At 40.8% G+C, this 12,544-nt stretch overlaps 1 protein-coding gene across 12 annotated transcripts in view; it reads right to left on the bottom strand.

Moving 5' to 3' along the window:
- Positions 1 to 12,544, bottom strand: part of SPTAN1 (spectrin alpha, non-erythrocytic 1) — a 73,278-nt gene that overhangs the window by 50,489 nt on the left and 10,245 nt on the right. For all 12 annotated transcript variants that reach the window (XM_008169226.4, XM_065572297.1, XM_065572299.1 and 9 more), the window contains 10 exons: positions 12,318 to 12,443; positions 9,560 to 9,700; positions 7,590 to 7,736; positions 6,733 to 6,866; positions 5,804 to 5,948; positions 5,561 to 5,715; positions 4,103 to 4,238; positions 2,992 to 3,093; positions 2,276 to 2,413; positions 515 to 625 (listed from right to left, as the gene is read on the bottom strand). In XM_008169226.4, the coding sequence (XP_008167448.2) occupies positions 515 to 625; positions 2,276 to 2,413; positions 2,992 to 3,093; positions 4,103 to 4,238; positions 5,561 to 5,715; positions 5,804 to 5,948; positions 6,733 to 6,866; positions 7,590 to 7,736; positions 9,560 to 9,700; positions 12,318 to 12,443 (1,335 nt within the window). The remainder of the gene's footprint in view (positions 1 to 514; positions 626 to 2,275; positions 2,414 to 2,991; positions 3,094 to 4,102; positions 4,239 to 5,560; positions 5,716 to 5,803; positions 5,949 to 6,732; positions 6,867 to 7,589; positions 7,737 to 9,559; positions 9,701 to 12,317; positions 12,444 to 12,544) is intronic.

Below are 12,544 nucleotides of genomic sequence, written 5' to 3'. Positions count from 1 at the left end.
GTTGTTTTTGTGGATACAGACTAACACGGCTACCCACTGATAAGAATATTTGTGCAAGCTTATTTAGCAAACTAGGTTTTAGAAGAGATGTGTCACAGCTGAACTAATCAAAAGTCAAGATAGCTATTTTTAAACCTCTCCACATTTCCTTAAGAACATGATCCTAAATCCAGATGATGGTAGATTTATAGCTCCTCTGAGAAATGATTACCGTATAAGTTTAAACAATTCAAGCATCAGCCGAAAAAGTGCTGGCATAGTGTGCAAGGGTGTACTGGATGACTCTGATGCCCTGATCCAGAGGTTAAACCCTATTCTCTGCCTTGATCCTAAATGTGGGTTTTATTCGGTGAGTGAAATTCCATTTCACATACAATTTGGGATTATGTTCAAAACCCAGAAACCATCTTTTTCTGAAGTTCCTGGACAATGATTTGGGTTGAATCCTTCTGTTTTAGTTCTTGCTCATTAATACAAAGAGACTTAATGAATACAAGTAATGTAAGCATCTTACTGTGATTTTCTCCTCCTGGGCACTGAGGGATTTCTCAAAGTCTTCATGCTTCTTTAGCAGCGCCTCAACACTATCCAGAGAGTCACCTAGGTCTTCATTTAGCAGGAATGCCTGCAGAAAAGAAAAACACTTTAGTGAGCCTTACACTACCACCACTCCCAATTATCCTAAAGCCAACTCAGGCATGCAGCATTGGGCTCATCACTGTAGGAGTTTATTTGGAAAGTATGTGGTATGGAGTTGATGTATCTTCTTCTGAGGAGTACATATCTAATTTGTATCAGAAATGAAAAGGAATAATCCCTTGTGGGCATTAACTCACATAAAAAACATTACACCAATTCAGCATGACTGGCAAGTTATGTAAAGCAGCAGCATCAGACTGGAATATTGGAGGTCTGGCATTCTAGGTGAAAAAGACCACTAACAGAACCCCGTGAAAAGAGGCATATACAGTACCTCCATGCACTATGGTTAAGGCTGTGTGTCTGTCATGGATTCCATGACTTTCCGTGACCTCCGTCTCTCCTGCAGTGGCGTGTGTGTGTGTGTGTCTCTCTCTCTCTCTCCCCCGTAGTCCCCCGTCCCGGGACGCCCCCACCCCCCAGCACCTGCAGCGCCCCGGCGCAACTTTTAATAAGGGGTATATAGTACAAGTCATCGACAAGTCACAGGTTGTGAATTTTTGTTTACTGCCCGTGACCTGTCTATGACTTTTACTAAAAATACCCATGACTAAAACGTAGCCTTAACTATGGCATGCCTGGCTTTGGCCTGAACTATTTATCACATTCACAAAAATAGGAGAAAAAAAATACATTCAGAAATTAAATCTCATCCTCTCTTTCTGAAGGAGCCAATGCATGCTTAGTACAGTAACTCCTCACTTAACGTTGTAGTTATGTTCCTGAAAAATGCGACTTTAAGCAAAACGATGTTAAGTGAATCCAATTTCCCCATAAGAATTAATGTAAATGAGGGGGTTAGGTTCCAGGGAATTTTTTTTCACCAGACAAAAGACTAACTTTTAAACAAACAATTTAATACTGGTACACAGTGATGATGATTGTGAAGCTTGGTTGAGGTGGTTGAGGGTGGGATATTTCCCTTACTGCTAAATGATGAACTAGCAATTGGCTGAGCCCTCAAGGGTTAACTCTCTCACTGTACAAGGCAGCAGGAATGGCGGGAGATATGCGCATTTCCCCTTTAAGTACACTCCCTTGTTAATTCGATCAGTTTGCTGAGACCGCAGCTGCTGCAAGCTCCCTCTGTCCTGAGCCCTGGTGTGTCTCCCCTGCTCTATGGAAGATGGGGTAAGCGGGGTGCAGGAGCAGGGGGGACACACTGACATTAGCCCCCCTCTTCCTTCCCTCCCCCCGCACAGCAAGCAGGAGTCTCGGGGAGCAACTCCAAGGCAGAGGGCAGGAGCAGCACGTGGCAGTGGGGGGAGGGACAGCTGCAACTGCTAGCCTGCACAGGGAACTTAGGGGAGTGGGGAGCTGATAGGGGGGCTGCCGGTCCACCCTGGTTCCAAGCTCCCACCAGCTAGCTGCAACGGGCTGCTCTTCCTGCAAGCAGCAGACAAAGCAGGCGGCTGCCAAACGACGTTAGAAGGGAGCATTACACAACTTTAAACGAGCATGTTCCCTAACTGATCAGCAACCTAACGGAAACAACGTTAACCCGGACGACTTAAGTGAGGAGTTACTGTATGCTATCTAACCAAGTGCTGCCTGCTGTGCAGTTGAAAACACTCACCTCTTGTTTGCTCATCCAGTTGTCAACTTGTTCAGTGTCTCTGTAGAAAAGCTGCAGGTCCATACACTGTTCATATTGCTGTCTGCGAAGTTCCCACAGCTCTAGAAGGGCAGTTCTTTCATCTGAAAGGATGGTCAGCTGAGGGGTGGGGAAGAAACACATGCTCAATACAGGGAGAGTGGTTCTTTTCCATCTCAATGACAGCAAAATCAACCATGGGCTCTATAAAGTAGTGATTGTGTCTGTGTCACCTTTTCAGTCTCCAGAACACTTCACGAGAGTTCAAACACCTCACTCAACTTCTGAAATTCCTCACCTCCCCCCACAACCAGGGCATCTAAAGTGCTTTCAGCCAGCACACAACAACAAAAGACTCTCTTAGTTTAAGAGCCAAAGCTATGAAATACACAGTATGTTTCATTACAGCAAACTTGAAAGCATGGATAAAAGAGACATACTTGTTCTATTAGATAATTCATTTTTCCAATGGGAAAATAAAGAAATGTCACTAGCTTCAAACGTATGTTTTATGCCAAATTGAAGGATGAGAAGAGCATGTTGCTTAAATTAAGGGGAAAAGGGAGCATATTCTAGTCAAATAAATACTTTTGCATCCAGACTCTTAAACAAAAACTACATCACTCACTAAAAAAATAAGAGGAATGGAAACATATTAGAACTTTTCCAACTCCTCTTTTTAGAGCTGTCCAACTTACCTTTTCTCTAACTTCATCAGAGGCATAGTGCCCAGCAGCCAGCAAGGCCTGACCAGATTCATCAGCAGATTTAAAGCTATCTTCATGGGCATCAATTTCTCCCTATGGCAAACAACAAATACACTGTTTCTAAAATTCTAAAAGAAAATAAACCCAACTATTTTAAGATATTATTAAAATATGAACTTGAAAATCAAGCCAGATACTGAAAAAGAAGCCAAAGGCGGCATTCAGATATCCAGAGTATTAACTGACATTCAATTATCTATATATGAAAACAGCGTCCAATGTCTTGTATTAGTAATGCCGATATAATTTAAATGTGACACTCAAATAGAAGCTACAAGTCAGATTTCAAGCTACCTCTACGTATTCATGGAAACCCTATAAGACTGGAGAATTTAAACAGCCATCCAAGAAATTTTAGTCATAGCTTTAGTGAAGCTCATGTGGAAAGAGTAACTAGTAAACATGACTTGAATATACAGAAAGGAAAGATGCATGAGTGATAGTAATGTTCTACCTGAAATTATCTTTAGAATGTCATGAGGAAACCACATAATGGGTCTCTAGGATATAAAACATGAGCCTGCTCAACTATAATTCTGCAGTGTATACACATGTGATAATATAGAGGGCGTGTTACATACACAGAAGCTAGGAAATTCAAAGTCTAGAGCGATCATATTAGCTAGACACTTTCTTAATTCATTTGTTTTAGGAGTGGAGGAGAAGAGAGGAAAAGAAAGCACGATTGGCGTTAAGATGCTAATCTAGATTCCTAGAATTAATCTAGTTTCTGTAGGTTTCAGTTCAACTCAACGTTTTTTTAAAACAAGCCTTTATTGTTTCCAATTTTTCTTTAATAAGAAATTATCTGAAACATAGTTCAGTATTTGCTCATTTGTATATTGTCCTATTAAACAAGAAGCAAAAATCCAAACTCTTAAATCAGAATAGGCCGCTATATAGTACATGCAACTGAAATTATATAAATTCAAAGCATGCTAATGCTACAACATAGTGTGATTCAGAAGACTGCATTAAACCTGTACATATAAACCAGTCTCCAAGTGAGGCCAAGCAGATTAAGCTATATGGCTGTGATTACCTTATGCTCCTGATGCCTATCAAGCAGAGCTTCAGCTCCAGCTACGTCATTGGCAAGTTCATCAGCATTAATTAGAGCCTTCATTTCAGTCACCCAGCTGGTAAGGTCACGAAAGTCTGCAAGGAAGCGCTGCAATCTTTGGAAAACAAATGGCAGAAGTCATTTATGTGCACAGGAGCTCCATCCTTACTCTTTTTTTGCAACACGGAATGTTTATGTTAAGATTCTGAGAAAAATTCATAAAAATAACTAATAATGTAATGATTATAGTAACCAGCCAAATTACAATCTCGACTCCTGAGATAAACCTGACCTTTTTCTATACTTTAAAGGATTAAAGGTCAAGGGAGATATTTTCTGATAGTTTAAAGTTTTCACCCAATTTTCCGCAGGGAAACATGTGGTATATCACCTGAGCTGAAAGGAAAGGGAATACTTCTAACTGCAAGCTTGCATGCTAGAAGCCAAGAGGAAACAAGGGCAGTATTAATGTGGTGATTCTCAAAATGATCTAAAGAAGACTTCTATGTGACCTACAGACCTGCTTCTGTTATAACAGTGAAGTATGCACAACTGGGAGAAGAAGAAGAAGAAGAAGAAAAAAAAGGAGGCACTTCAGCCATTTTAGAAAGCTTCAACTGCACAAGCCTCCGTCTTGAATAAGAATTCCCTTGTTTTCCTGTCAGCTTTTCTTCATATTCCCCTGCCTTTAGGGTTACTTGAAAAGGAAATGAAGTCTTAATGAGTCTCTGTCAGGTATCTCTTTGATATACGCTTTAGCACCCATCAAATTTGCTGGCAATACCAAGTTTAAAAGAGAAGCAGATACACAGGGGAACAGAAACAAACCACAAAAGTGACTTGGAGAGATAACAGCAGTGTGGGCTTCAGGAATCAAAGGGAGAATCATTCATAATAAACATAAAATCCTGCACCCTGGGAGAGGACAAATAGCATAACACAAAATAAATATAAACAAACAGCCATATTCAACTGAGTTTATTTTCCTTTTGTTTCCTTAAAAATGCTCCAATATTGTTTTATGTAGCCAAGCATATTTATGGCTACAGAGAAACCAAGTAATCAAGAGATTGGAGGCAAAAGAGAACAAGAGGATCCCATGGGATACAGGAACTGTCATAGTAGATCAGATCAATGTTCCATCTGGTTTGATATATTTTCCCAGACAGTGGTCAATACCAGAGAGCCACAACATAAAAAGGTTTGAAAGCTATTGCTATATATGATCTTGGAAATGTAAATCCATTTTTTTCCATTAGAAATCCCTGAACACATTCACTTTAGAAGCAAGAGCATGTATTTTGTGTACAATAGTTGTGTCTTGAGACACTAACTCATTCAAAATCTTGGAAATGGCCTCCCTTTCTCCTCCCTGCAACCCTGTATTTAATTTAGGTGGAGATGCAAAAAGTCCTTCCAGTGATACAGCATTCCTACCTATAGGAGTCATTCAGGCGAGCGTGCCTCTCTGCTGCCAGAGTGCGAATCTGCTCCCAGTTTGCAATCAGCTCCTCCCGTTTCACTTGGATCTGAGAGGCATTTTGTGGGTGGGACTGCTGCAGACGATCAGCTTCTGCACACAAGGCCTTTACCTAGACACACACACACACAAATTGCCATAAGCTTATTCTAAGACAATTATATTATTTAAATTACAGACAAAATGCCTACTCTACGTACCTTGTCCTCCAGAGCTGCAAGATCTCTCTCTAGGCCCTCGTGCTTGCGCAGCAGAGCCTGCACACTGGCTAAGTCTCTTCCAAAATCATCTGAGGCCATCAACTGCTCTTTCTCTTTAATCCAGCTTATAGTCTCATCCACATCTCTTCAAAAAGTAACACACAAATTAATATGCATTCATCTCTCTTACAAGGAAAGGAAGAAGGTAAAAAGTCGCAAACATAACAATGATGTAGGCCTTCATGACAAAGCCCTGGTGATATCATCCAACTGCCATTACATGGAAACTTGTTAATCTTTAGGAAACTAGACAACCCTAGAAGGTTTTACAAGTGTTTTTTAAGGTTTGGGAGCACAAATGGCCAGCTGGTGTAGGGGCAGGTCAGGATTTGTGGCTTCTGTTCCTCCCAGAAACAGTCACTCGTTAAGCCTCACTGATTCTACAGGGCCCATCTCCCATGATCACTAAAACCGATCTCCTCCCTCATCCCAAGAAATCACCAAGAGCCATCAGACAGCACCGACAAAGGTGATGAGGAAAGGAAAATGTATCAGAGGCTAGAGTCGCTCCATGCTGACTAGTTAGCCAACAGCATGAGAGAGGGACACCTCTTCTGGTGTTTACTTAGGCTGGATTTAGAAGAGGGGGCTTTCAAACAGAGGGGAGGGAGACAGAACTGCCATCTGGAAAGGAGAAGGAGAGAGATGAGGGTTCTAATGGTAAGGAGAAAAATCAGATTATTATTCTGGACGTCATTCTAGATGTTGTAGGTCCTTCTTTCAGGAAGGAACAATGAATAAGCTGCAAAACAAAAACACGACAGAGGATGTCAAGTGTTCACACAACCTTAAATGCAGTAGAATGCACCATTTGACATTTATGTGTAGTCAGAGTCATAGGCACCAAACAAATCCGGCCAAGCCCATACCTGTTAAAGCGCTGAACTTCAGCTGCCCCAAAGAGTTTTCCCTGCCTCTGAAGGGCTAGCCCCTTCAGACGCTGCCAGCCTGCATTTACTTCATCCTGCTTAGACTTGATCAGTTCCTCCTCAGGGTGCTGCTCCTGATGAGCAAGAGAAAGATGGCTTGCAGTCTATGGATTTATTCCAACAGACACCAAGACAGTTCTTGTGATCAGTTTATAAACACCTTCCCTTTCCTCCCAATCTTTCAACTTTGTAGTTTTACTGCAGCAGCCAAGCATCCAATACTTTCATAAGACACTGCATAAAAACCTATACTTCTTTTTGTACACTGTAGGCATTTGGAAAAGCAATTCCCCCATTTGTCCTGGGATCCCATGCCTTCTCACCCCCAGCTGATCACCTGGTGTAAAAAAATGACACAGTCTTGGATGGCAGTGGAGAAACAGTTTTAACTTCAGGTCTTCATGAGAGTGTGTCAGTTTCTCCTATAAAACCACTCCTCACAGGGTTTTCCTTTGAGGAATGTTCTTGTCTAACAGAACTTTACTCAATCTACCCAGCGGAAGAATCCCTGTTGAGAATATTCAGCATCTATAGATCTATCCCATATGCAAGTACAGTTGCCTCTGTTTCTCTCCAAGGTGACAGCTGGCATAGCACAGCAAATTTTTGCTCACTGAGTTACAACTGTTGTTTCCACAATTATCACAATAGATTTCAGATACATACCTATATTTGTAGGACATCAACTTCTGTATGTTTTTGGGAAACGACTATTATGTCAATTTACTACCCAACACTTCTTAAAGAATCTAAACAGCATCACTGAGGGGGCCTTTTCACAACACACCGATGTTTACCTGGATAAGTTTGCCAGCAAACTGGTTTACTTCATTTACTCGTTCTTCATGGGCTGCCAGGTCTGTCTGAAACTCTTCAAATTTCTTCTGTAAAACCTCAACATGCTCCAGATCCTGGCCAAGTTCTTCTGAGGTCACTATCGCTTCCTAGCATGTTAGGAAACAAGAACATCTCTTCTATCACAAGCCAACACACAGAAAACCGATTAGAAACTGTGAAAACAGCTATTCTAGCTGCAAAATGTTGCCACTTCAAAGACAGTTACAGTGGGTACAGGAAAACAAAGTTCATTATGCTTTAAAGTCAGTTTTAAAATGCAGCCTTAGAGGAACACTGTGTCAGCTTAAAATCCACTTCATCCGAAAAATTTTCACTTACTATTATTACAAGCAACACCTAAGATTGCTATAATAAAAAGATTAGAGAAAAATATTTCTCTACTTTTTCCAGTTTGGTTACTTTGCTATCAGTCAATTTCTCTACAGCAGTGGTTCTCAAACTTTTTTTTTGTGGACCACTTGAAATTTGCTTAGAGTCTCGGTGGACCACGTAATGATCTTTCCAAATGTTGTTTGTATCATTAGCTAACTATTGTAAAGCGCTTTTGATAAAAGTGATATATAAAAAAAACCCCACACAAACGAGTTTTTGTTCTACAAATAAAAGTACACTGCTGATATTTTAATATCAGTAGTCTTACCTTTCTAATGTGATGGATGTGCCCTTTCTCCCCTATTGTGGCTGGGGCAAATTGCCTCTTTCTCTGGTCGCCACAGTCCTGCACATCCGAACTTCCCCCACCCCTTCTTCTTACCCCACTGCCCCCTCCCACCTACCCCTATTCCCTCCCAAAGCCAACACCTCACCATACATGTGCGTCTCCTCCAGGGTCCAGGGACCTAATTAGTGGAGCATTGCCTATGCGGCTCCACTAATTAGGTGGGTGGCCCTTCATTCTCTCGTGTGCGACCGTCAAGGTGTGCACCTTAGAGGGAACTATACGCGGATCATCTGAATAGAGCTCAAGGACCTCAGTTTGAGAACCTCTGCTCTACAGTCATTTGTCTAGTTTGCACGGGTCCTTTCCAAAGCAACTATTGTTTTTTTGTTTTGTTTTTTTTTAAATCAGGAAGCTGTGATTGTAAAAACTCAAAAATTGGCAGGCATACTTAGGGGCAGGTACAGTAACTGAAGCTACTTGTAACTCCTTTATTTGACATGGACTAGATAGCAAGTTGACAGTGTCAGGTTTGCAGATTTTAATGAGGGACGGGTTTATGAAAAATATTTTGTAATACTTAATGGCAGTTATGGAGGATTTACAAATCTAAACTCCTAGTGCCATAAATCAGTGAGTCATCATTAAGAAAACCTAGCTGATCATTTTGCGGCTTTTAAACTTTAGTATTGTGGTTTGTGGTTCTGCTTCTTCAATGTTCAGAGAGGTCAAAAGCAAATTGTTCTCTTGCAATGGTTCTCTAACGATATTCCAGTCACAGCTAAATACATATAAACTTTTCAATGGGTAGGCACTCCCTTTCCATACTGGTTCATTTTAGCATATATGTCACAAAACCTTACTTTTATGTGCTGCAGCTTTCACAATGTAGGGAAGGTACAGTCAACCACTATGAGAAATACTAAGGTCTTCTTAAGCAAAGAAAAGAGTATCATGTTTCATGGTATCCTCAACCAACAGAGAATTTCTCTGTTATCCATTATTTCTATCAATTTCCTACAATTGTTTTTGCAATTGCTGAAACAGGCTAGAATGGTCTGTATACCTACCATTTATAGCACACAAATAACTACAGCAATTCATAAAACCGTATTTAAATCCCATATGGTGCCTTAACACAATAAGACCGTGAATATTTTGATAAAACAACTCCATATAAACCCCTTCATAGAACTGGGATGTTGTAAAGGCTATATGATGCAAGTGGATATTCTTTTAGCCATAATATACCTTGTCATTGATCCAGTCCAAGACATCTTCACATTCTCGTAAGTACTGCACCAGCTTCTGAGCTTGCAGCAGCTTGATTCCCTTTTCACGCATCTTCTCTAGCAACAGCTCCCAGAGTCGATGAAGCTCCTGCAGTCGAGTCTGAAAGACATAAATAAGATGCAGACATCATAATTCTATTTCATAAAAGACAAAACTTTGCAATGCAATTATTCTCTCAACTCCTAAAATGATAGAAATTTTCATCTGAATCCTATTTTCATAAAGGTTACATGAGGTAAAGCATGGATGAACTTCTGTCAACTAACAAGACCACTATTAAACATTTATTGTAGTCAGAGTCATAGGAGCTGAAGAGCTCTGTGTAGCTCGAAAGCTTGTCTCTTTCACCAGCAGACAATGGTCCAATAAAAGACATTACCTCACCCATAGAATCATAGAATCATAGAATATCAGAGTTGGAAGGGACCTCAAGAGGTCATCTAGTCCAACCCCCTGCTCAAAGCAGGACCAATTCCCAGCTAAATCATCCCAGCCAGGGCTTTGTCAAGCCGGGCCTTAAAAACCTCCAAGGAAGGAGACTCCACCACCTCCCTAGGTAACGCATTCCAGTGTTTCACCACCCTCCTAGTGAAGTAGTTTTTCCTGATATCCAACCTGGACTTCCCCCACCGCAACTTGAGACCATTGCTCCTTGTTCTGTCATCTGCCACCACTGAGAACAGCCGAGCTCCATCCTCTTTGGAACCCCCCTTCAGGTAGTTGAAGGCTGCTATCAAATCCCCCCTCATTCTTCTCTTCTGGAGACTAAACAATCCCAGTTCTCTCAGCCTCTCCTCATAAGTCATATGCTCCAGACCCCTAATCATTTTTGTTGCCCTCCGCTGGACTCTTTCCAATTTTTCCACATCCTTCTTGTAGTGTGGGGCCCAAAACTGGACACAGTATTCCAGATGAGGCCTCACCAATGTCGAATAAAGGGGAACGATCACGTTCCTCGATCTGCTGGCAATGCCCCTACTTATACAGCCCAAAATGCCGTTAGCCTTCTTGGCAACAAGAGCACACTGTTGACTCATATCCAGCTTCTCGTCCACTGTGACCCCTAGGTCCTTTTCAGCAGAACTGCTACCTAGCCATTCGGTCCCTAGTCTGTAGCAGTGCATGGGATTCTTCCGTCCTAAGTGCAGGACTCTGCACTTGTCCTTGTTGAACCTCATCAGGTTTTTTTCTGCCCAATCCTCTAATTTGTCTAGGTCCCTCTGTATCCGATCCCTACCCTCTAGTGTATCTACCACGCCTCCTAGTTTAGTGTCATCTGCAAACTTGCAGAGAGTGCAGTCCACACCATCCTCCAGATCATTAATAAAGATATTAAACAAAACCGGCCCCAGGACCGACCCTTGGGGCACTCCACTTGAAACCCAACTTCTCTCTATATAAGCTTTAATGGAAATTAAAACAAATACACACACACATTGCAAAACAGGAAAACAGCTGTTTCACTCATCATTTATAACGCTATGCACATTGAGATTTGTAACATGAAAGGCAAGTTAGAGGAGCTTTCAGAGATCTAACATGGACACATACTTATTAAAGGTATTTAATAGGCTCAGTTATGGAGGTTTACAGGAGAGAAGGAGCTCACACTAGGTAAATCTCTAACATTGTCCAACAGCACGCCGCAAACCATCAAAGAGGAAGAAAGAGGCATTCAAAGAGAAAGTGACAGCAGCATTCCACCATCAAAGATTCACCTACTCGTATATGGAGCCCAACTTGAGTAGCAGTTACTATTGGGCGCTGTGCAGTCCTGTATGGCGTGAAAGACTAAACCATTGACAGACAGGTTACCATTCCAAACAGAATACAAATTAAAGTTTACATTGATCACCATGTAGCAGGATTTTCTATGTTTTTAAAGGAATTAGACCACTTATTTGAAAAGTAATTTCTTACTTTTGTTAAGGATAAATTACAAGACCAAAATATCCTTATGCAATGAGATGGCTATGGCTAATATGCATAATTTATAAAAAATGCTCTAAAATAATGACACAAAGACGTCATTCCGCCTCTGTAAGACTCCACCCTTAACTCAGCTGTATATTAGAATGTAATAAATACAATTAATCGGTAAATTTGATAACTGTGAAAAGAAGGTCCCTTGGCTCTAAAAGGTAAAGCTCTTCAAAAAGAGGAGAAATCAGTGACTTTTTAAGAAGTGACAAAAGAAGAGCTTTAAAATATTTGGAAAATTTATTTGTTCTGTTAAAGAGTTGTGCATCATTGATGTCTGCAAACTAGTTATCAATTTGCCTAATTGATATGTATACTTAATCAAGACCTGGAAAAGTGGATTTATACCCCCCCCATCCCCTCCCCCCCACACACACACACCAAATAAGCCTTAAAAAAAAAAAGGATGAGTGAAAAGTAAGAGCAGTAGCTTAGTAAAAACCGGTAAAGCATAGTCAGGAGTAAGCTAGAATAAGAAACGAGAATAGATAAAAGAATGAGTAAAAGAAAAGCACTGATAGAGGGTTCAAAGAAAACTGGTTTAATAATAATCCAGAATTTGTCAAAATGTGTAGCTAATATAGCATAGCAACAAGTGTTTTAAAAATAGACTTGGTGCTGCGATACACAGTTTGGGAGATTTGGAATGAAGAAAAGGTTTTAGAAAAAGGAGATAAAAGTGCCTATTTACACTGAAGAAAAAAACTTGTAGAAAACAAAGATTTCTAACACTCACTCTTATAGTTTCAGATGCAAAATGCCCTTCATTAATCATGTGGTTTCCAGTCTCATCCAGTTTAATGATAGCCCCTGAATTGGCCTGCACCTCAGCTTCAAAGGCTTGGTGTTTCTGCAGTTTCCCCTGTAAGTAAAACATTAAAGATGAGGACTAAAATCTGAGGAACTGCCTTCTTCCACACACCCCCCCAAACACCAGTACATTTATTACACGTGTAGTAGCAT

Source organism: Chrysemys picta, chromosome 18 (assembly GCF_011386835.1).
Source record: "Chrysemys picta bellii isolate R12L10 chromosome 18, ASM1138683v2, whole genome shotgun sequence".
Taxonomy (NCBI): domain Eukaryota; kingdom Metazoa; phylum Chordata; order Testudines; family Emydidae; genus Chrysemys; species Chrysemys picta.
The sequence above is the reverse complement of the archived record's forward strand: the minus strand, read 5'-3'. Positions and strand labels throughout refer to the sequence as shown.